Source organism: Salvelinus fontinalis, chromosome 42, assembly GCF_029448725.1.
Source record: "Salvelinus fontinalis isolate EN_2023a chromosome 42, ASM2944872v1, whole genome shotgun sequence".
Taxonomy (NCBI): Eukaryota; Metazoa; Chordata; class Actinopteri; order Salmoniformes; family Salmonidae; genus Salvelinus; species Salvelinus fontinalis.
In genome coordinates, this window is record NC_074706.1 from 5,798,687 (window position 1) to 5,823,403 (window position 24,717).

The window sequence follows — 24,717 nt, forward strand, 5'->3', positions numbered from 1 at the left end:
AGGGCCAGGCATTCCAGCACATCTCACAGATACAAATCCACCGACTCAACTGCATGAGTGCAATTCAAAAGGCCAGAACACATGGCATAGGTTTCTGCGTGTAGAATAATACGCTGCCAACCCCCCTCTAAATGCTGTAGTTGTTGTCACGCTCTCCCATCAGGGCCTGAGGGGTTCACCAGTATAATGAGGGTGTGAGTGGGGATACAGGCCTCATTACCAGATATAAAGCCTGTGTTTATCACTTACAGTGAGTGACAGAGCCAAGGACCTTGAAATGTTTCTGTGCCACACTGTCTCAGCCTTCAAGGCGCTCGTTTCATGACATCACAACGCGCTCAAGGTTCTGCTGGAGAAACGGGCGACCCCACACACACACGCACACACACACACACACGTGGGGATCTTATTAAAGCAATGCTTGATGTGTACTCTGTCTTGACATTGTGTGGTGCAGTAGAGAAGCCAGCTAGAGACACAGAGGGGTTGGCTATCGCCTCGTTGTCTCGTGCTCCTCTTCCAATTTCTCACGTCCGCCGACAAGCCGTCCCAGAGGGTTTCATTTAAAGTGGGGAAACTGTCCGCCCGGGGTGCGTGTCCTTGTCGTGTTCTGAGAGGGAATGCAAATATTCCTAGGAATAAGGAATTCCTTACAGAACGATGGGAGGAGGGGTTACCAAACAAAAGAGAGATTGCTGAAACAATTGGTTTCTGAAGAAGATTCCCCCTCTCACTTGATCTCTTGCCCTCAAGTTTAAAACGGCCACATAAAACACCATCAGGTTAACTCAGACAAAGAGTTCGGGGGGGCGGGGAGGCGGGGGGGGGGGCGTAGGAAGACGAAGGAGAAAAATGAAGGCTTAAAAGTACAACGGCGAACAAAAGTCATCGAATGTCGACGTCTGACAGCCACTTCAATTCTGAAATGATGCCCCCTGTCACGCCGCGCTCGCAGAGTATTGATTTTTCCTGCTGAGGAAAAAATAATCTCATCCAGCCAAACAGATCCCAGAGGCATGCATCGTCCCGATAGTGGCCATCAAGGTTAACGCAGGCGCAACACTTATCAAAGTATCTCTCTCGCTCTCTCTCCTGTCCCTTGTCTGTGGCTGCTGTGGGTTTTTAATGGACTGGTCACAATGCCTAGTTGGCAGGGCTCTTCATCTCTCCTCCCAGCGGCATCCTCTCCTCTCTTTCACTCTCTCGCTCTTCTCGTTCCCTCTCCCATTCCCCCCCCCCCCCCCCTTCCCTCCCTGCTCAAACCAGCAGCTGTGTCAAGCCCCGCTCCAATCAGTAGCTGCCATTAGTCTAAGCTGGGCTGAAGGTTCCATCCACTCTGACTCCAGAAGCAGTCCAAGGTCACGCCAGCACGTGACGAATCACACCTGTTAACTGTCCTCTCCGGGGTGAAAAATAGTCAAATGAAGGCAGAGGCGCTGCAGATGAAAAATAATCCACTTCTTCTGGAACACTGGCTGGCGCTCGGCTAGTTGTCTGGATGCAGAGTGATGATTCCAAACAGAAGAGATAACAATAGGAACGCAACAAGGACATTCCCTTTCTTCTTTTACTGCTGTACATTTAACACCAAGGACATTCCCTTTCTTCTTTTACTGCTGTACATTTAACACCAAGGACATTCCCTTTCTTCTTTTACTGCTGTACATTTAACACCAAGGACATTCCCTTTCTTCTTTTACTGCTGTACATTTAACACCAAGGACATACCCTTTCTTCTTTTACTGTTGTACATTTAACACCAAGGACATACCCTTTCTTCTTTTACTGCTGTACATTTAACACCAAGGACATACCCTTTCTTCTTTTACTGCTGTACATTTAACACATTTAACTCCACATCAGGTTTGTGTCTGCCTTAAAAATACATTCAATGGCACTTGAGAATCTGCTTTTTCTACATATTTATTTTTACGAATACACATCTTTATTCAATACAACAAATTATCCTTTCCAAGAACTCCTCTCCAACTCCTCAGTAAAATGAAATCAATAAAATGATGTCCCTCTATGGGATAACAAAGATAGTAGGCAAGGCAAGAGTCCTACTCTAGAGACTAAGGTGTCAGTTAGTATGTAGTAAAGGGGACTAGGGAGTCGGGAGGAGGTGCTCATATATGTGCTATTCACAGCTCTGGGTCAGCTGGGCAAAGATAATGATGTGAGGAGCGGTGCAAGAGGCATCACCTAGGGACTTAATTACACACAAAGAAGAGCCAGACACTGGGAGACTAGTCTCTCTCCCCCTCTCCCTCTCTCCCGGGTAAGTACTCTCTCTCTCTCTGAGGGTAGAGGTAGACAAGAGATATAGAATACTGCTGGGTAAATACTCTCTCTCTGAGGGTAGAGGTAGACAAGAGATATAGAATTCTGCTGGGTAAGTATTAGAAGTTGACCGATTAATCAGAATGGGCGATTAATTAGGGCACTCCTAATTGGACACTGATTATGGCCGATTACATTGCACTCCACGAGGAGACTGCGCGGCAGGCTGACTACCTGTTATGCGAGTGCAGCAAGTAGCCAAGGTAAGGTGCTAGCTAGCATTAAACGTATCTTATAAAAAACAATCAATCTTAACATAATCACTAGTTAACTACACATGGTTGATGATATTACTAGTTTATCTAGCTTGTCCTGGGTTGCATATAATCGATGCGGTGCCTGTTAATTTGTCATTGAATCACAACCGACTTCGCCAAACGGGTGATTTAAGCACTGTCGTTGCACCAATGTGTACCTAAGCATAAACATCAATGCCTTTCCTAAAATCAATACAGGTAGACAGAGATTTAGAATACTGCTGGGTAAGTTGAATCTACTTGCTTTATCCTGTCATAATATACGAATCAAACTACTGAATCCCAAACGAATCCCACTAATAAATGACTCCAGCAACAGCTAACAAGCCTCCCCGTCATTACCCAGAGGGTCTCACCAGCACCATAGTGAGATGGCTGTACTCCCAGCTCTACAGCTGTCGTCTAGAAATCACCGCTGTGACCGCCTTATGACAGGTGACGACTGTCGGTCAGAGCGGTGAGTGTTGTGTGTTGATACGTTGTAAACAATGTGTCAGATGGTGGCACCTGACGCCTGTCGGGCCACAGCCAGAGTGGTGACCTGCAGGGGGCTCTTCTAGACGGTATGGGAGATTGGGGTCACAACCTATCCTCTGACATTGAAACAGTTTGTTGTGGAATTCTCTCACACTGAAACAGATGGTTTATAGACCTATGAAGATAACCACATTTGGTCTTTTGGTTTGTTCTTGACCAGAACGGAGCTGTATTCCTTTACAGCAGGTTACATTATAGCACCGAAGCATAGACTGTTGGCTTTGTTTATTGTGTTATAAATAGCCAAAATGTTTAACTGTCATGTGTTCATTTTCTTTCACTTCAAAATGTAAATTGTGTCGCCCTCCGTTCCATGGCGTTTCAAACCTTAAGTGTGCAGTCAATTCTTTGTGTGTGTCCTGTCCATGGCTGTGATCTGTGAGGAAGAGTAAGCTCAGTGCACTGTGTGGGGGCGTTGTGCTAACGACGCTGTCGTGATGGAATATAATGAGCATCAGCTCAATGTTAATGTCATTAACTCTGAGGCGAGAGGAGAAGAGAGGGATCGCCTTACAAGCCAGACAGAGGGGGAGAATGACGCTAAGTCGCTAATTACGGAGATATCGCTAGCTGGATCGCCCGGCTTTTATAGCATCTAGAGAGAGAGTCAATTCAATTAGTCGTATATTACAGCGGCTGGGGGATGAATCAACGACTGGGTATAAAAAAAGAAAGTTGGAGAGAGAGAAAGAAGGAGAGGCGGATAAAAGGAAAGCCCTGGGTCTTCCTCACTCTTAAAGAATCAACCGCGGGGGTATAAAAAAGACAGAGTGCAACAGAAAGAGGGAGATAAAATAAATGATCTGGGTCTTCCGTATCTCTGACCTCCTCTGCTCTCGTGGCCTCGCAACCCACCACATTTCATCCTTAATGAAAGGATGCTGTAAAATAACTCTCATCGTAGGAGGAGGACCGTGGCCATGCGATCTGCAGATCTCTTCCACGTTAAGGATCCCATTAGATAGAGAACACTAAAAGGTAATTGGATTTCCCCCTCCGGTTATCTTCATCTCTGTCACCCTCAACCCGCTATAATAACTTACTCTCCACGCCAAAGATAACTCAATTCAGAGAGAGAGAGAAAGAGGGATGGAGGGGGAGAGAGAGAGCGAAAGAAAGAGGGATGGAGGGAGAGAGAGAGGGAGAGAGAGAGAGCATATGTTACGAGTCTCCAAAGCAAAGGGTGTCTAAATCACGCGGCTCCTCTATCACATCCTTCCCGTGGATATGAACTCTGACAGGGAGCAAACATAAATTTGTTTTTATCTATTGAATAATTCACTTTCCTGGTGGCTGCCGTTTCCTTCACGGTCTGTGTCTGTAGTGGTAGAGAGCCACAGCCAAAGGTCCTAGTCCCAGACCCCTGTCAGGGTGGAGAAGGACTACTCTGTTCCCCAAGTGATAGTCAACAGGAAACTCACAAAAGGTGCAATTCATTTCAGCAGTAAGATCCTTTCTAACTAAAACAGTGAATGTTGTGGCAGTCAGGGCACAACCAGATCACCTACTTTATGCACTCGGTCACACCCGAACATGTTGCTTTTTCTGTCCTCCAACAGTAAACCTGAGAAGCAGGTGAACAAACACTGATTTAAAAAAAAATTGAAGACAGAGAGGAAAACTGTTTTCCCCTGGGGCATGTTTCATTGGGGCTGTAATTTTTATGGTGGCGGTGCAAAATGAGACCATGAAACTGATGGCTCGAGGAGGGCTCAAGCCAGAGCCGGAATGGAGGAAAATCAATACGGCAATATCAGTGGTTGCACTTATCAGGGCCTCACTTCTTTCAGAGGTCACAGAGGAGCGGCTACATTTAAGTGGGGAATTCAATTGTGAAACATAGATTTGGCCCTGGCTATGGTGGGTATCTGATTAAAGTTGATTGGCTATACTGTAGGGGGTGGGGTGAGGGGAGAGAACAGAGAGAAAATACTAAACAACAGTCTTTAACAAAGAGAGTTAACAGTTGGCTATGGTGGTTAGTGGCTATCTGATTACAGTTGAATGGGTTGAGAGGAAGGATGGTGTGGTTGGACACAAAAGAAATTGATTTAAAAAAGATAGAACAAAGAGTTCTAACACTGTGCGATATGTGGGTTGTGTAGTGAAATAGGTCCCTGCAGACGGTGCGTGGGACAGAGAATCACAATCGAATGGCTTTCACAAAAGACACAAACAAAACAGTTGTGGTACGCATGTACCCAATACTAAATCCATTAGGGGCTAATGAGTGGATTCACACCGATTTACAAGAACACAAATACTATCTCCCTAACAGAATGAGACTTCAGCCTGTTAAAATGTATTCTTTCTCCACCGCTGCGGTTTTACTGGAGACAACCGGGGACTGTAGCTACTAAATAATACAGGAACAGGAAACAATGATGTCCTTGGCTGTCTTTGAGGCTTGTCAGGCACATCCTCATTCTGTAACTCAACGGTACTGTCAAAGACTACCACACACACACACACACACACACACACACACACACACACACACACACACACACACACACACACACACAGAGAGAAAAACAACTATACTGGGCCTGCTTGGAAGACGCTATGGAGAGAAAACGGGGACACTAACTAGGCCCTCTTGTAGGACGATGTGGGGAAAAATAGGTCCAATGTAACGACACAATGTGTTCCTTTTGCTTTCACTACAGTATATCAGAGTAGGATCCAATCTAAGGATGTTTCCTACTGTAGGACTTCTCAGTGCCAGAGGGAGACAGATGATAGGATGAGAGGGACTAGTGATGCGGACAGGAACATCAGCTACACTACGTGGGCCAATTAGGTAGAATTGGAGAGCTGGGGACAGCCCCTGGTGGGTGTGTGTGTGTGTGTGCATGTTTCCATCGGTGCAGAAATATCCTGGCCCTCGCTCGGCTGAGAGAACCTAACATGGCCTAATCATGGTGAGTTTGAGGGAGGAAACGGGGAGTGATGGGGACACGGACTCAGACACCACTCCTGTTCATAACCTCAGGGCAGAGGGAGGTAGAGGCTAGTTTGTGAGCCCTGTGCTGTGTTCTTATGGAGCTGCCAACTGTCTGTGCTGTGCCGCAGTCCCCTCCACACCTTTAACTTGCCGTTGTTCACACAGCTGTCTGACACACACACTCTCGCCCTGTGTGTGGAGTGTTAGCCTCGTCAAATAAGTTGTGTGTGTCATGCGTCAGAAATCTGCATAAACACCCGGGTCTGCCTTCCCTGCACTAACGATGATTGGACGACCGGTCGAGTCAGAAAACACCTCCCGAGAAAAAGATTGACAGGGTGAGGCTGGAAAGGAGGTGGACTGTGTGTACTACTGTTGCCAGTCAGATAGATATGCAGACTCTACTAGGGTCTGAATACCAAATCACACCATTTTCCCTCTATGGGCCCTGGTCAAAAGTAGTGCACTAAATAGGGAGCTATTTGGGACACAAGCTAGAAGAACATGGGAGCAAACATTCAAACGAACCGAGGCAACCAACCAACCTGAGGCAAACCATCCACATGCTTTCCTTTCCACCCCCTCAACTATTTGCTTTAAACAGTCATGAGGACTTTTTTTCATTCTGTAGGAGAGACCCTGTCTTGAACCTTAAAGAAAGCATAACATTTTACAACTACGGTAAGGGGGCGAGAGTGAGGGTGGAGGGACGGGGGATGGGGGATGGGGGGTTGAGACAGTCGGCCCTTCAGACCAGCAGCTCTGTGGGCTGTCTGCAGGTTTAAGTACTGCCAGGGTCTTGAGAAAGGAGGGAGGAACGAAGGGAGTGATGGAGAGGGAGGGGAGGATGCTGTATTCCTGTCACTGTGGAAATACACCCCCGGCGGGAGTATAACAGACAGGCTCTCAGCAGGGCAGGAAATGATTCAGAGAGATCAGGACAGAGACAGAGAAGGAGAGAGGGATGAAGGAGGAGGGTGGAGGCTGGCACTAGGCCGGGAGGCTGGCGCTAGGCCGGGAGGTACGGGGATACATTTACATGGAGGGTGTTTGGCTAGGATGACGTGCCAAACGTAAACTACAGCCGGCCACTCCAGTGTAAGATGTTATTATACATGTTGGGGTTGTCTTTGAAAAGACAACATTTGTTCTCTAGGTTGCTATGACAGGTCTGTAATGACTTGACAGACAACCGTGTGTGTGTGTGTATGTGTGTATAGAGGACTTTATACCCCCTCGCTGGGTGTTACATTCTGAGCTGTTTTTGTTCAATATGGCCAGACAGAACATGAAAATATGAAACTATCAACCTATCCTATCAACCTCAGCTTAATGGGATCTGCTTAAAGCTACAAATATACTTGACTGCCCAGCAGGCTCAGACTCCTGCTGCTCTCACAAAAAGACATGGAAAGGATAAATAAATGAGGACCATGTTTCTGTCCCAAGATACGAGGGTCAGGAAAGGGGTTGGAAGTTATCAGTTCATTGCTAAGTTTGTCTCTTCAAGTCATTCTCCCCCTCAAGCTAAAATCAGGACTCCATTTTGGATTGAATGGATTTTCCTGTTAGCTGGCTACCTGCACCAGTATGGGTAACTTCAAATTCCTAAATTATGTCAGGAGCCATTTTGGATCAAGTATGTTCTCTTGTTTACCAGCTGCCTGGTCTATTCTCCTCAATCATTCACCCGAGCTTAAATCTGGACTCCATTTTGGATTTAATGTGTTGGTTTCATGTAAGCCAGTTTCCTGGTCCAGACTGTATTTTACCTCAAACTCAGCGTGTTTGTGGATGTCCTCGGCTCTCTGTCGGCTCAGGATGAACTCAGCCTCATTGGCCACCCGCACCAGGTGGTCCTTCATGGTGTGGCTCAGTAGCCTGAGAGAGAGGAAGGACAGAGGAAGACATTTCACACCATCAACAGAACTGTATCAATTTGTAATCTGTGGAAAAAATATATTACTGATTTGAATAATTGAATTATGGTTGGATTAAGATGTAATAAAACTGGTGGAAGACACTAAAAACAAAGTGAATTAATTGACTAATAGGTGATAGGTTGAAACCTGTTCAATCAGGTTTTCATAGGCCATAAAAACTGCACAAACAAGCTCTCACAATGTGCTACAATATGAGTACTGCAGTCCCTGAACATGGAAGACCTCCCCTTTAATAACCGTATAACATCCATAAAATTGAAGACCTCCCCTTTAATAACCCTATAACATCCATAAAATTGAAGACCTCCCCTTTAATAACCCTATAACATAGATAAAAAGAGGAAAATGAAGCACGCAAAATGAGCAGGAAATGTGATTAGGACAAGACACACACACACACACACACACACACGAAATCCCTTTAACTGGGACCTAACATGCGCTAATTGATTTGTTAATGATATGCATCTGACACAGGGGGAATCTTTGCTCCTGTTACTACATATGTAGCCAATCCACCCCCTTCCTCTTATCTAAGCTAATAAAACGTGTGTGTGTGTGTGTGTGTGTGTGTGTGTGTGTGTGTGTGTGTGTGTGTGTGTGTGTGTGTGTGTATAGGGGCCAGAGAGGCCACTCACTGGCCCCAGAGGTCAGGCCTGTGCAAAGTGGAACAATAACAGGCTAGGGGCCGGGCCTGGGGCCTGTAACCCAAGCCTGCTGTTTCAGAGCAGGGCAGCGGGGGAGCGGAGGTGCCTGGGCCTCTGTAGCCTCTCCAACCCCGGCCCCTGGCCCAGCCATCAATAACCTCAACACTCTCTTTATGACGACTAACTCTACACTCTTTCATACACAGGCAGGCACACACACACACACACAGTTAAAACCATGTACAGACACACACTCACGAATATAGTACGTGTGCACACTTGGACCGACACCTTACTTCTTACACACATCTAAGCAGGGAGTTGATGGGGTATAGTGTTACAGCCCCCCATTGCAAATCAACAGGCTTTCACTGAGACCCAGTTCTAGATTACAAAGCAGCCTCTCTGGAGTGGATTACAACCTCCTCATCTTCCACCTCTTCTTCCTCTCCTTCTCTCTCCTCCTCCTTTGCCTCCTCCTCTTACTACTTGTGTGTGTTTGAGGAAGTCCATCAGTGGATGCATTAACATTATCCTAGATTAGCGTTCGGTAATTCTCCAGCCCGGGGGATCGTTAATGTAAATCCCGGACCTCTAACTCCAAATTGACGGGAGTTGTTTGGTCCCAGGAGTGATATGGGAATGCTGATCCTGGATAGTACGGACAGCAGAAGGGACATGGAGAGGGACAAGGAAGACGGAAGATTTCCCAAGCGTCATGAGGAGTCAGGGATTGCAGTCACCCCTGTCACCCGTCCTCCGTCAGTCCCTCCCTCCGGGTCAGGCAGGTATTGACAGAGCCTTGAACTCTATAAGACCTCTCTCAGTTCCACAGATCCTCTTTACTCCAGTATGGATTTTTCTCTTCAATAGAGGCCCTAATGGTGACCGTGAGGGCCTGGAGCCTCGAGGGCCAGGGGCCGCGCTATGGATCGGCTAGAGTGGGACATAATGAAGTGGTGATGGTCGGAGTGGGTCGGACGGTGTGTGTCCGCGTGCGTGTCAGAACACGTACCTGCCCTCGTTGACTAGCTCGATGAAGGCCAAGCCTGCGTTCTTCTGGATAGAGTTCTGCCACTCCTGAAACACAAACACTGGGACCTTAGCAACAACACAGAAACCACATACGGGGACATTAGCAACAACACAGAAAAGACATAATGTTACTCTATGCACATTACTTTACACATAAGTCACTGTGGATGGACAGAGGGGTAAATGAAGAAACAGTGAGAAAGAGAGAGAGAAATAAAGATTCATTTATCCCCCTCCGCCCTCAGCACCAATTATGTCTGTATAATATTATGTTGAGTGAGTCTGAACAAGGAGCAGTCAGCTGGTATACAAAGCAGCCCTATAGAAGAGCTGCTGTTCCAGGCAGTCAGCTAGCGGGAGGAGAGGAAGGAGAAGGGAGGGAAGTGAAGGCATTTATCATGATATAACTCACACATTTCCTCCCTTTGAGCAGTGTTATGGTCAAAGGTGTCAGTCTAAACAATTCAATAAACCGCAGCTGAAACGCGAAGGCGGCCTTGAGTGAGTTTCAAATCGGCAACTTGGTCAGGAAAGGAAACGTGGCGGTCGGCGTCGTTCCTGTTCGGTTCGATCTTTCAACCCCTTCTCAGCGCAACCGTCAAACGAATAATAAAAACAACAAGGACCTGGGCATGTGGGGCGGACGTTTAGCTACGGGGATACGGATAGAAAACATTCAACCTCACGTTAAAGAGCTAATGCCCTGATAAAAGCACCCACAACTTCAACACATTGTCAGGACGTGTCTGTACGGTGGGTCAGTAATGGTCTTTGTTTAATAACTCATGTCTAATCACTAGTTATTTCCTGGGACAGTAAACAAACCCTGACCCTAAAACTCTTCCTTTACACACACAGTGATATACTGTATATCTAACACTAGTTGACTGGTAGTGAAAACGGAGAACAGATACATCGTAACCAAAACAAACAGGGTCCAACTGTGTTAACAAGTGGAGGGAGGGCCAGGGTGTGTGTGTGTGTGTGTGTGTGTGTGACAGGACAGTGGTCAGTGTATTTAACTCTGCTGTCATCATCTCTTCAACTGATAGAGGGAGCTGGAAGCTGGGTGTTTATGTGTGTAGACGTCCCTGGGAAACATACAGAGCCCTGGGGGCTGAAGATAGACGACAGACAGAGCTACAGAGGAGAGAGAGAGCTCATTTGCGTCTAATACCAAATCAGACGTGTGTGTGTGTGTGTGTGTGTGTGTACGACACATAAGCATGTGTGAATGTGCATGTGTGTTTGTACGTGCACGCATGATGATTTTCAACAGCACCACAGGTTTTCCACCTTGATAACATGACAAATGAAAAGGCATCAGAACCAATCACACCCAGGCAGAACAGAAACCATTCTGTCCCAATGCCTGTACATCCTCAACCAGCCTGGAACCAACTGTAGATTAGTGGGATAACAGACTTGGATAATTTGACCATAATTCAGCAGTGTTTTGTGTCCCGTTAGGCCATATTGGCGTTGACTACACAGTCATAATAAAGTGTGCACAGAGGGAATAGGCCAGTGTGTCTGTGAGGGGAGTAGAAACAGTGAGTTTTGACAATGAGCCCTGTTTTGGGCACCAAATGGAGAGGGACAACCTAGACTTATCCAATAAGAACCACTCATTTTCTGTTGAAAAACATTTGAAAACGTTTTCCGTTGCCTGCCCTAAAGAACATGACCCAGGCCAATGGGCATCAAAGGCTGAATGACGATAGCCATGAGCCTCGGCAGGCCAGCCCTGCAAGCAGTGGGGGACACGCAATGCTACTCTATGTTATGCTATGCAGCGCTGCGCCATGCCGTCCTAGCGGGCCTGAAATAAACACCACAGGAAGTGCAGACATAAACAGGTCTGGCTCTGCTCTCAGGAACAACAAGGAGGAAGGAGAAAGGAGACGTTGTCTCCTGAGACCGGGGAGTTTCCTTACTGCTGCCCTCTGGATTCTTCTGGACTGTTGTAGTGACTGAAGGGATCTTGTTTGATATATTTCAAACAGAGCTCATCATGGACACCACACAGCTTCTTTTGATGTAAGTTCTGCTGGTGTGAAAATGAAATCTATTTACAGTACAATGGCATGGACCAGAAGTTAAAAGTATTTTTTTTCAATTACTTGTGATTCACCATCCCACTTCACATTATCACAGATCCCCACGAGGCATTCTGAACAGGCACGCCAAGGTCATATAAACAAGACTAATGTCCCCATTATGAGACAGAAAATGACATTAATGTAGAATTAAAAAAGGTTATGACCCTTGTCAGAGGGGTCACACACACCTCATGGTGACAAACGGGAGGCTATCTATCAGACAGCTCTGTGATGGGGTATGGATTTCTTTGGCTGCCCTGGTCAGTGCGGTCAGGCTTTTATGGCTGTGATAAGGGCCATTCCATAACCCCATCCTTACCCTGATGAGAGGATACAAGCAGCCATTTGTGACCTCTCACCTCTGACCTGACAAGATGTTCTACCCCTGGTCCTGTCTCATCGGCACCACCGCCAGTCAATGTGATCCTGATGTTGGAGCATAACCCAGCGTGTGTGTGTGTGTTTCCCCAACGTAAGAATCAAAAGCAAAGCTCCATTCAAACCAAATGCCATTCTCAATCAGAAGTCAGTAAGCCAGTTTCTATGTTTGGTTTACCTCTGATGACTCCATGGCATTGAGTCTACACACACACACACACACTTCCTCATTACCACTGATTATCCATAATGAAGGTTTAAACTACACAACTAGTGACAAAACACAGACTTCCCCACAAACTCCTCTTTGAAACGTCAAGCCCGGTCACAACACCACACCAAACCCTGTTAACCCACACCCCCCAAAAAACAGGCTGGGTTCTCCTCACCAAAAATAAACAAGTTGCTTGTGTGTTTCAGTGCCATCAGTCATAATCACAAGTATTTGTTAGTTTTGTAAAGGGGCTTGGGAATATGACTTTACAGGAGACAGTGAGCATGACTCGACGTAAGCGCTAAGTGTGTACTGTGTGTTTCCTTTCAGCTTCGGAACGAGAACAAAAACAAGTCCAGTACAGTTGTGTCCTAAATGGAACCCTATTCCCTATTTAGTGCACTACTTTTTTTACCAGGACCTACGGTGCACAATTTAGGGAATAGGCTGCTATTTGGGACGCCGAGTAGTCTCGTTTTTATAGCTACGCCTTAGAAAATGTACAGATATAAACAAAACATTACTACTGTGTCTCTTTGGTCAGTGGAGGAAACTGAATTACGTCGTGACGTACAGTAACTGTTAGACATAACATGCCATGCTCTCCTGTTAAGGCTGACAGAGGAACAGAACTAATTCATTGTTGTCCATCTGTTTCACGTTTAAGATTGAAAAAGACAGAATAAGAAACTGTGTCAGTAAGCCACAGGAACATGCATTTATAGTAGATGATACTAGTAGATATGACGTGACGTTGGTGGTTAACCCTTTAAACCACGTGGCGATAAGACGGTTACACAGACGGCGTTCAGAATAATGAAACATAAATGTTTGTGAAATGACAGAATATTCTAATTTGTATCCAAATGTCTCTGACTTGCAAACTTAATAAACATTCCTAATTGATAAGCTTTGTCTACGATGAGAGATCAAAGACATTGTGCAAAGAAGATGTATTAATGTCAGAGTCAACAGTTGAATGCTCATTCCACCTATCACCAGTTGCTGAAGGATAAGGAAGTTGACTAGTTCATTGCCTAATCTGGTCGCCGTATCAAAAGGACTTGTGACAGCGAGCGTAGGACAAAGTCTAATTGCGGAAGTGACTTCATCAACACTCAACAAACCCACATGAGAGTTCTCAGATGCTTTCTGTGTTTAAGGAAAACATCTCTCAAAAAATGGCTTGCTTCCGTGTTTGTGTGCTCACATTCACACCTAAAAAAGACTAATATTTATCTTGCAGAAAAGCCTAGATGAAATAACGATCTGGGTTGAGGAGTGATTAGTATTTAATGGTGGTGATTGAGAATAGTGGACATTACTAATAAGACACTCACATAGGTCATTTCTAGGATAAAACATTCAGGCAAACACTAGTTGAACTCACCCCAAAACATGAATGCTAAACAATGTTCTCACCATCCAACAATAAATCTGCACTAATCCAGTGTAACAGCTGATAATATGGTTCATTGTCAGAGCTCCAGTGATCCTACCCTTCCAGAGTTAACCTGTTTAACAGATGGACACCTCTCCTCTAGTCAATGGGCAGATCAGCAGACATCGACTTTCTTCCCTGGAGCACTTGGCTTCTCCCGACCCCTGACCTTTAACCTCTAGGCTGAAAATAGAGAGCGGCAGGACTTGGAGGTCAACCCCCCGCGTGCCCGGAGCACGGCATCACTACGGCTACAAGATCAATACTCTCTGACCTGAGAACTAGAGGACTACGACTCCCAGTGACCCGAAGGTGACAACAACCTGGAGATGTCTGTCTGTGGTCGACTTTCTCACTTAGTCTTCTGTTTGTGATCAAGGCAGACATTGAAAAGTTATTTTCAGATAGTGTAATCTGCCCTGGATTACAAAGGGGGTTATAAAACCAGGTGGTACGTACATAACAAGGTAGGCTGGTTAAGAGAAGGCTATGTATTGATTTATTCTATGCTGTATGGTGTTGTATGGGGCTGTATGGGGTTGTATGGGGTTGTATGGGGCTGTATGGTGTGGTATGGTGTTGTATGGGGCTGTTTTGTACTGTAGGGATTACTGTTGTTTTCTTGTGTTTTGTCCATATTGTGTGTATTCCATTGGGGGCCATGTTGGAAACAAGTTCATTTAATTTAGGGTTGTATCCAGTGCATCTTTATTCCCAATAAAATGTTCAATCAACCAATCAATCAATCAATCAATCGACTAGACCAAACAACTATTCACAGATGTCCACTGGTCGCGTCTCTACCCCTTTCTGCTGACTTTTTAATGGATCAAGAGCGTAGCCATGTAGTATGAGCTGTTTAGGGTCCGGGGGACGTGGGGGAAGGTAAAAGACGTGGAGGAGGAATGCTCTGAAACTCCGGGGCCAAATGCTTTCCCCATCACTCTTCACAGCCGGAGCAAACACCCCGCTGCGTAGCCAAACACACACACAAGGTTCAAGATCAGTGCAATCAAAGTGTTATTTTTCCCTCCCTCTCTCCTCCCCCTCACCAGCCCCCTAAACCCCAACCGTGTGCCACGGGGCGCAGCCCAGGGTCTGTAGCCTATCGGCACACCAGTGTCCCCCTCTAGTCTCGTCAGAGAGGGGTAATATCAGGCTTAGACATTCTTTGAAAGGTACTCTCCTGGCTCGGAGGAGTGAAAGCAGTAACACCAACCGGCACTTCATTCTTGCGGCACCCTGCTGATGTGAGCTATGCAGCTAGAGGGGGACCCTTCCTGACAGGAAGAGGGGCCTAGTGGCCAGGGGGACCTCCTAAAATTGAGTGGATTTTAATTTGGCACCAGGCTGTTTTACTGTGAGTCTGCTCAGGCTCAGGGGGGGGGGGGGGGGGGGCAAAATAGCGAGCGTAAATTGGGATTATTTATACGTGAACATAATCCAAATGAAGGATTTTTTTACCTGACATGCAGAGCGGAGACTGACAGGACCTATTGATATAGTGTTATCTTACCTTCCAGGTTCCAAACTCATAAGGGTTCGGAATGTACTTGTCTCGTTCTCATATCAGTGTCTGTGCTTGTCAGCTTGTGTACATGGTGAAATGTAGTACTATGGTTCAACCTTTGAGAAAAGTGTGGAGTGAAAATTATTTCCTTCTTTGGAGAAAGAAAATTGTACTGCCTGACACAGAATTTACATTTGAGTCATTTAGCAGACACTCTTATCCAGAGGAATTTACAGGAGCAATTAGGATTAAGAGCCTTGCTCATGGACACATCAGCAGATCTTTCACCTGGTCGGCTCTGGGATTTAAACCAACAACCTTTCGGTTACTGGCCCAACGCTCTTAACCGCTCGGCTACCTGCCGCTCTAGCAGTGACCTCTACACCGACACAGTCTTGCACAAAAGCCTAAACAGAACTTCATTTGTACATGAGTACAGTAGTACATATGCCATCATGTTACCAATAATTGTACACTCCTGCCCACCCTCCTCCCCCACCACCTTCTCTCAATGTACACCATTGTAGTTGACTCCCCCAACTCTCTATGTACAGTATGGTAGTCGACTCCTCCCTCCACACCTCTCTATGTACAGGATGGTAGTCGACTCCTCCCTCCACACCTCTCTATGTACAGGATGGTAGTTGACTCCTCTCTCCACACCTCTCTATGTACAGGATGGTAGTTGACTCCTCCCTCTACACCTCTCTATGTACAGGATGGTAGTCGACTCCTCCCTCCACATCTCTCTATGTACAGGATGGTAGTTGACTCCTCCCTCCACACCTCTCTATGTACAGGATGGTAGTTGACTCCTCCCTCCACACCTCTCTATGTACAGGATGGTAGTTGACTCCTCCCTCCACACCTCTCTATGTACAGGATGGTAGTTGACTCCTCCCTCCACACCTCTCTATGTACAGGATGGTAGTCGACTCCTCCCTCCACACCTCTCTATGTACAGAATGGTAGTCGACTCCTCCCTCCACACCTCTCTATGTACAGGATGGTAGTTGACTCCTCCCTCTACACCTCTCTATGTACAGGATGGTAGTTGACTCCTCCCTCCACATCTCTCTATGTACAGGATGGTAGTCGACTCCTCCCTCCACACCTCTCTATGTACAGTATGGTAGTCGACTCCTCCCTCCACACCTCTCTATGTACAGGATGGTAGTTGACTCCTCCCTCCACACCTCTCTATGTACAGGATGGTAGTTGACTCCTCCCTCCACACCTCTCTATGTACAGGATGGTAGTCGACTCCTCCCTCCACACCTCTCTATGTACAGGATGGTAGTCGACTCCTCCCTCCACACCTCTCTATGTACAGGATGGTAGTTGACTCCTCCCTCTACACCTCTCTATGTACAGGATGGTAGTTGACTCCTCCCTCCACATCTCTCTATGTACAGGATGGTAGTCGACTCCTCCCTCCACACCTCTCTATGTACAGTATGGTAGTCGACTCCTCCCTCCACACCTCTCTATGTACAGGATGGTAGTTGACTCCTCCCTCCACACCTCTCTATGTACAGGATGGTAGTTGACTCCTCTCTCCACACCTCTCTATGTACAGGATGGTAGTTGACTCCTCCCTCCACACCTCTCTATGTACAGGATGGTAGTTGACTCCTCCCTCTACACCTCTCTATGTACAGGATGGTAGTCGACTCCTCCCTCCACACCTCTCTATGTACAGGATGGTAGTCGACTCCTCCCTCCACACCTCTCTATGTACAGGATGGTAGTCGACTCCTCCCTCCACACCTCTCTATGTACAGGATGGTAGTCGACTCCTCCCTCCACACCTCTCTATGTACAGGATGGTAGTTGACTCCTCCCTCTACACCTCTCTATGTACAGGATGGTAGTCGACTCCTCCCTCCACACCTCTCTATGTACAGGATGGTAGTCGACTCCTCCCTCCACACCTCTCTATGTACAGGATGGTAGTCGACTCCTCCCTCCACACCTCTCTATGTACAGGATGGTAGTTGACTCCTCCCTCTACACCTCTCTATGTACAGGATGGTAGTCGACTCCTCCCTCCACACCTCTCTATGTACAGGATGGTAGTCGACTCCTCCCTCCACACCTCTCTATGTACAGGATGGTAGTTGACTCCTCCCCATGTACAGTATGGTAGTTGACTCCTCTCTATGTACAGGATGGTAGTCGACTCCTCCCTCCACACCTCTCTATGTACAGGAGGGATGTAGTGATAAGTGCTGTTAGGTTGGATGTCCTGACAGACTGTTCAGACAATAACCAGTGATCTACAGGACACAGACACTGCTGCTGGCTGATTCATCTGACAGCCGCCTCTCTGATAGTGGACTGTCCTGTATCCAATGAGATGATTTATCAAAGTGGAGTGGAGGAGAGAGGAGACTAGCTTAGCACACGTATGCACACAGACACACACACGCACACACACACACACACAGAGACACACAGACACAGACTCAACTGAGTCAGCATTATCTATTTATCAGTGTTGTGGATGGAAACCTTTTTAAGCGATGCACCTTTGAAGGCTGTAGATCCGACATGGTGACAGAGAGAAGCTAGGCCACTGCTCGCTGTCATGGAGAGAGCCTGTCATGGCGAATTAAGGGCATTGTCGGTGAGGAGAGAGGCCTTGCGGAGAGAGCGACGAGCTCGGACTGACGGAGTCTCAGAGATGATAGTCACGTAATACCCAACAAGTCTCAGCTTTGAAGGATCCATCGCAAGCAATTACCTGAGAGGAACGGGATGTCTTGATACTCCGCCTGGGGAGCTGGACTAGAGCTAAACCGTCTCTCTTCCATCCCTCGGTTTAGTCCTAAAGGACCCGACTAACAATGAGCGTGGATGCAATTCCTCATCAACCCAAAGTTAGATTGTCATCCAAATGAAAATAAGATTCCTGGTTGACTTACTAAAAAGCCCACGGATGCCAGAAAACCAATGAGTTAATTGAAACATTAAAACAGCAAAATGAAATGCCTTCCTTTATCAACAACCTTGTAAATAACAACTGGACCTACGGTACATCTACACGACTGGACCTCATCCTAGAGAGAGAAATGCTGGATATATCCCTGGGTCTCTATCCCTGGGTCTCTATCCCTGGGTCTCTATCCCTGGGTCTCTATCCCTGGGTCTCTATCCCTGGGTCTCTATCCCTGGGTCTCTATCCCTGGGTCTCTATCCCTGGGTCTCTATCCCTGGGTCTCTATCCCTGGGTCTCTATCCCTGGGTAGAGCACAAGCCATGTTTATGAAACCACACTACCACGCCATTATTCCACAGTTTGTTTATGCTGATCAATACAACCACAAGAGACCAAGCAATGAAGCAATAACGTCTCTGACATGAATGTCTCTGATCTCGGATCAAAATGGATCTTTAATTGGGTAGAGGAGTAGCGTTCTTTACAGACGGGGTCCTATCAAACAGTGGTTTAGTATCCCCTCCTCAATGCCAGGCTGAAGTGGCCCTGTGTTGTATGTCTTATACGAGGCGTGATTAAAAACTCCTCTGTGGCCCCTAGTCTCTCGACCTCTGACCCCGGTCCCACTCCATCTCAACCCCTCAGGAAATTAATAAAACATTTCAGACACGATAGCTATCGCATTGCGCCATCTTGGATGAGAGGGATGAAGTGAGGGGGGGGGAATCAATCAAAAATCATCTCAATCTCCTCCCATCGTTGACCAGCGCTTGGGGCTCGCTCACTAGGGTCTACATTCTCAAGATGGCTGCCGATTGAAGAGCTTCCTGTGGGGTTCAAGAGCATTTCCTGTGCCGGAGGGCCCTGCGGCTGGGCTACATAACATCATCAATCACTCCCTGCCTTTCTTTCCTTCTTTCTCTCACTTTCCCAGTCAGAGAGAGAGAGAGGGGAAACAGAGGTGCACGCAAATCACAGGAAAAAATATAATTATCGCCACAACACAAGTCTGGCTGGAACATGGAATTTAGCCCAGGGAAGAAAAACAGATCTTGTTTCTCTCTCTCTCTCTCTCTCTCTTTCTGAGCCCCGGTCCCTCTCTCTCTCTCTCTCTCTCGGTCTCTCTCTCTCTCTCTCGGTCTCTCTCTCTCTCTCTCTCGGTCTCTCTCTCTCTCTCTCGGTCTCTCTCTCTCTCTCTCTCGGTCTCTCTCTCTCTCTCGGTCTCTCTCTCTCTCTCTCTCTCGGTCTCTCTCTCTCTTTCTCTCGGTCTCTCTCTCTCTCTCTCTCTCGGTCTCTCTCTCTCTCTCTCTCTCTCGGTCTCTCTCTCTCTCTCTCTCTCTCGGTCTCTCTCTCTCTCTCTCTCGGTCTCTCTCTCTCTCTCTCTCGGTCTCTCTCTCTCTCTCGGTCTCTCGGGCCCCGGTCTCCCTCTCGGGCCCCGGTCTCCCTCTCGGGCCCCGGTCTCCCTCTCGGGCCCCGGTCTCCCTCTCGGGCCCCGGTCTCCCTCTCGGGCCCCGGTCTCCCTCTCGGGCCCCGGTCTCCCTCTCGGGCCCCGGTCTCCCTCTCGGGCCCCGGTCTCCCTCTCGGGCCCCGGTCTCCCTCTCGGGCCCCGGTCTCCCTCTGAGCCCCGGTCTCCCTCTGAGCCCCGGTCTCCCTCTGAGCCCCGGTCTCCCTCTTTCTCTCTGAGCCCCGGTCTCCCCCTCTCTCTCTCTGAGCCCCGGTCTCCCCCTCTCTCTCTCTGAGCCCCGGTCCCTCTCTCTCTCTCTCTCTCTCTGAGCCCCGGTCCCTCTCTCTCTCTCTCTGAGCCCCGGTCCCTCTCTCTCTCTCTCTCTCTCTGAGCCCCGGTCCCTCTCTCTCTCTCTCTCTGAGCCCCGGTCCCTCTCTCTCTCTCTCTCTCTCTCTCTGAGCCCCGGTCCCTCTCTCTCTCTCTCTCTCTCTCTCTCTCTCTCTCTGAGCCCCGGTCCCTCTCTCTCTCTCTCTCTCTCTCTCTCTCTCTGAGCCCCGGTCCCTCTCTCTCTCTCTCTCTCTCTGAGCCCCGGTCTCCCTCTGAGCCCCGGTCTCCCTCTGAGCCCCGGTCTCCCTCTGAGCCCCGGTCTCCCTCTGAGCCCCGGTCTCCCTCTGAGCCCCGGTCTCCCTCTGAGCCCCGGTCTCCCTCTGAGCCCCGGTCTCCCTCTGAGCCCCGGTCTCCCTCTGAGCCCCGGTCTCCCTCTGAGCCCCGGTCTCCCTCTCTCTCTCTGAGCCCCGGTCTCCCCCTCTCTCTCTCTGAGCCCCGGTCTCCCTCTCTCTCTCTCTGAGCCCCGGTCCCTCTCTCTCTCTCTCTCTCTCTCTCTGAGCCCCGGTCCCTCTCTCTCTCTCTCTCTCTCTGAGCCCCGGTCCCTCTCTCTCTCTCTCTCTCTCTCTCTCTGAGCCCCGGTCCCTCTCTCTCTCTGAGCCCCGGTCCCTCTCTCTCTCTGAGCCCCGGTCCCTCTCTCTCTCTGAGCCCCGGTCCCTCTCTCTCTCTGAGCCCCGGTCCCTCTCTCTCTCTGAGCCCGGTCCCTCTCTCTCTCTGAGCCCCGGTCCCTCTCTCTCTCTGAGCCCCGGTCCCTCTCTCTCTCTGAGCCCGGTCCCTCTCTCTCTCTGAGCCCCGGTCCCTCTTTCTCTCTGAGCCCCGGTCCCTCTCTCTCTCTGAGCCCCGGTCCCTCTCTCTCTCTCTCTCTCTCTGAGCCCCGGTCCCTCTCTCTCTCTCTCTCTCTGAGCCCCGGTCCCTCTCTCTCTCTGAGCCCCGGTCTCTCTCTGAGCCCCGGTCTCCCTCTGAGCCCCGGTCTCCCTCTGAGCCCCGGTCTCCCTCTGAGCCCCGGTCTCCCTCTGAGCCCCGGTCCCTCTCTCTCTCTGAGCCCCGGTCCCTCTCTCTCTCTGAGCCCCGGTCCCTCTCTCTCTCTGAGCCCCGGTCCCTCTCTCTCTCTCTCTCTCTCTCTGAGCCCCGGTCCCGGTCTCCCTCTGAGCCCCGGTCTCCCTCTGAGCCCCGGTCTCCCTCTGAGCCCCGGTCTCCCTCTGAGCCCCGGTCTCCCTCTGAGCCCCGGTCTCCCTCTGAGCCCCGGTCTCCCTCTGAGCCCCGGTCTCCCTCTGAGCCCCGGTCTCCCTCTGAGCCCCGGTCTCCCTCTGAGCCCCGGTCTCCCTCTGAGCCCCGGTCTCCCTCTGAGCCCCGGTCTCCCTCTGAGCCCCGGTCTCCCTCTGAGCCCCGGTCTCCCTCTGAGCCCCGGTCTCCCTCTGAGCCCCGGTCTCCCTCTGAGCCCGGTCTCCCTCTGAGCCCCGGTCTCCCTCTGAGCCCCGGTCTCCCTCTGAGCCCCGGTCTCCCTCTGAGCCCCGGTCTCCCTCTGAGCCCCGGTCTCCCTCTGAGCCCGGTCTCCCTCTGAGCCCCGGTCTCCCTCTGAGCCCCGGTCTCCCTCTGAGCCCCGGTCTCTCTCTGAGCCCCGGTCTCCCTCTGAGCCCCGGTCTCCCTCTGAGCCCCGGTCTCCCTCTGAGCCCCGGTCTCCCTCTGAGCCCCGGTGTCCCTCTCTCTCTCTGAGCCCCGGTGTCCCTCTCTCTCTCTGAGCCCCGGTGTCCCTCTCTCTCTATGAGCCCCGGTCTCCCCCTCTCTCTCTCTGAGCCCCGGTCTCCCTCTCTCTTTCTTTCTGAGCCCCGGTCCCTCTCTCTCTCTCTCTCTCTCTGAGCCCCGGTCCCTCTCTCTCTCTCTCTCTCTCTGAGCCCCGGTCCCTCTCTCTCTCTCTCTCTCTCTCTCTGAGCCCCGGTCCATCTCTCTCTCTCTCTGAGCCCCGGTCCCTCTCTCTCTCTCTCTCTCTCTGAGCCCCGGTCCCTCTCTCTCTCTCTCTCTCTCTCTCTGAGCCCCGGTCCCTCTCTCTCTCTCTCTCTCTCTCTGAGCCCCGGTCCCTCTCTCTCTCTCTCTGAGCCCCGGTCCCTCTCTCTCTCTCTCTCTCTCTCTCTCTCTCTCTGAGCCCCGGTCCCTCTCTCTCTCTGAGCCCCGGTCCCTCTCTCTCTCTGAGCCCCGGTCCCTCTCTCTCTCTGAGCCCCGGTCCCTCTCTCTCTCTCTCTCTCTCTGAGCCCCGGTCCCTCTCTCTCTCTGAGCCCCGGTCCCTCTCTCTCTCTGAGCCCCGGTACCTCTCTCTCTCTCTGAGCCCCGGTCCCTCTCTCCTCTCTGAGCCCCGGTCCCTCTCTCTCTCTGAGCCCCGGTCCCTCTCTCTCTCTGAGCCCCGGTCCCTCTCTCTCTCTCTCTCTCTCTGAGCCCCGGTCCCCTCTCTCTCTCTGAGCCCCGGTCCCTCTCTCTTCTGAGCCCCGGTCCCTCTCTCTCTCTGAGCCCCGGTCCCTCTCTCTCTCTGAGCCCCGGTCCCTCTCTCTCTCTGAGCCCCGGTCCCTCTCTCTCTCTGAGCCCCGGTCCCTCTCTCTCTCTGAGCCCCGGTCCCTCTCTCTCTCTCTCTCTCTGAGCCCCGGTCCCTCTCTCTCTCTCGCTCTGAGCCCCGGTCCCTCTCTCTCTCTCTCTCTGAGCCCCGGTCCCTCTCTCTCTCTGAGCCCCGGTCCCTCTCTCTCTCTCGCTCTTCTCTCTCTGAGCCCCGGTCCCTCTCTCTCTCTCGTCTCTCTCTCTGAGCCCCGGTCCCTCTCTCTCTCTCTCTGAGCCCCGGTCCTCTCTCTCTCTCTCTCTCGCTCTCTCTCTCTCTCTGAGCCCCGGTCCCTCTCTCTCTCTGAGCCCCGGTCCCTCTCTCTCTCTGAGCCCCGGTCCCTCTCTCTCTCTGAGCCCCGGTCCCCTCTCTCTCTCTGAGCCCCGGTCCCTCTCTCTCTCTCTGAGCCCCGGTCCCTCTCTCTCTCTCTCTCTGAGCCCCGGTCCCCTCTCTCTCTCTGAGCCCCGGTCCCTCTCTCTCTCTGAGCCCCGGTCCCTCTCTCTCTCTGAGCCCCGGTCCCTCTCTCTCTCTGAGCCCCGGTCCCTCTCTCTCTCTGAGCCCCGGTCCCTCTCTCTCTCTGAGCCCCGGTCCCTCTCTCTCTCTCTCTCTCTCTGAGCCCCGGTCCCTCTCTCTCTCTGCTCTCTCTCTGAGCCCGGTCCCTCTCTCTCTCTGAGCCCCGCTCCCTCTCTCTCTCTCTCTCCTCTGAGCCCCGGTCCCTCTCTCTCTCTCTCTCTCTCTGAGCCCCGGTCCCTCTCTCTCTCTGAGCCCCGGTCCCTCTCTCTCTCTGAGCCCCGGTCCCTCTCTCTCTCTGAGCCCGGTCCCTCCTCTCTCTCTCTGAGCCCCGGTCCCTCTCTCTCTCTGAGCCCGGTCCCTCTCTCTCTCTGAGCCCCGGTCCCTCTCTCTCTCTGAGCCCCGGTCCCTCTCTCTCTCTGAGCCCCGGTCCCTCTCTCTCTCTGAGCCCCGGTCCCTCTCTCTCTCTGAGCCCCGGTCCCTCTCTCTCTCTGAGCCCCGGTCCCTCTCTCTCTCTGAGCCCCGGTCCCTCTCTCTCTCTGAGCCCCGGTCCCTCCTCTCTCTCTCTGAGCCCCGGTCCCCTCTCTCTCTCTGAGCCCCGGTCCCTCTCTCTCTCTGAGCCCCGGTCCCTCTCTCTCTCTGAGCCCCGGTCCCTCTCTCTCTCTGAGCCCCGGTCCCTCCTCTCTCTCTCTGAGCCCCGGTCCCTCTCTCTCTCTCTCTGAGCCCCGGTCCCTCTCTCTCTCTCTCTCTGAGCCCCGGTCCCTCTCACTCTCTCTCTGAGCCCCGGTCCCTCTCTCTCTCTCTGAGCCCCGGTCCCTCTCTCTCTCTCTGAGCCCGTCCCTCTCTCTCTCTCTCTGAGCCCCGGTCCCTCTCTCTCTCTCTCTCTGAGCCCCGGTCCCTCTCTCTCTCTCTCTGAGCCCCGGTCCCTCTCTCTCTCTCTCTGAGCCCCGGTCCCTCTCTCTCTCTCTCTGAGCCCGGTCCTCTCTCTCTCTCTCTGAGCCCCGGTCCCTCTCTCTCTCTGAGCCCCGGTCCCTCTCTCTCTCTGAGCCCGGCCCTCCTCTCTCTCTCTGAGCCCCCGGTCCCTCTCTCTCTCTCTCTGAGCCCCGGTCCCTCCTCTCTCTCTCTGAGCCCCGGTCCCTCCATCTCTCTCTCTGAGCCCCGGTCCTCTCTCTCTCTCTGAGCCCCGGTCCCTCTCTCTCTCTCTCTGAGCCCCGGTCTCTCTCTCTCTCTGAGCCCCGGTCCCTCTCTCTCTCTCTCTGAGGCACCCCGGTCCCTCTCTCTCCTCTCTGAGCCCCGGGTACTCTCTCTCTCTCTCTGAGCCCCGGTCTCTCTCTCTGAACGGTCATCTGAGCCCCCGGTCCCTCCTCTCTTCTCCTGAGCCCGGTCCCTCTCTCTCTCTGAGCCCCAGGTCACTCTCTCTCTGATGCCCCGGTCCCTCTCTCTCTGAGCCCCGGTCCCTCCTCTCTCTAAGGTAGATCATATCACCATCTCCCCAACACTGAGCCC

The 24,717-nt window shown here is 50.8% G+C and overlaps 1 protein-coding gene across 6 annotated transcripts in view; it reads right to left on the reverse strand.

The window, feature by feature from the left end:
* Positions 1-24,717, reverse strand: part of LOC129841100 (lipopolysaccharide-responsive and beige-like anchor protein) — a 340,220-nt gene that overhangs the window by 194,247 nt on the left and 121,256 nt on the right. For all 6 annotated transcript variants that reach the window (XM_055909205.1, XM_055909200.1, XM_055909204.1 and 3 more), the window contains 2 exons: positions 9,690-9,754; positions 7,857-7,965 (listed from right to left, as the gene is read on the reverse strand). In XM_055909205.1, coding sequence (XP_055765180.1) covers positions 7,857-7,965; positions 9,690-9,754 — 174 coding nt within the window. The remainder of the gene's footprint in view (positions 1-7,856; positions 7,966-9,689; positions 9,755-24,717) is intronic.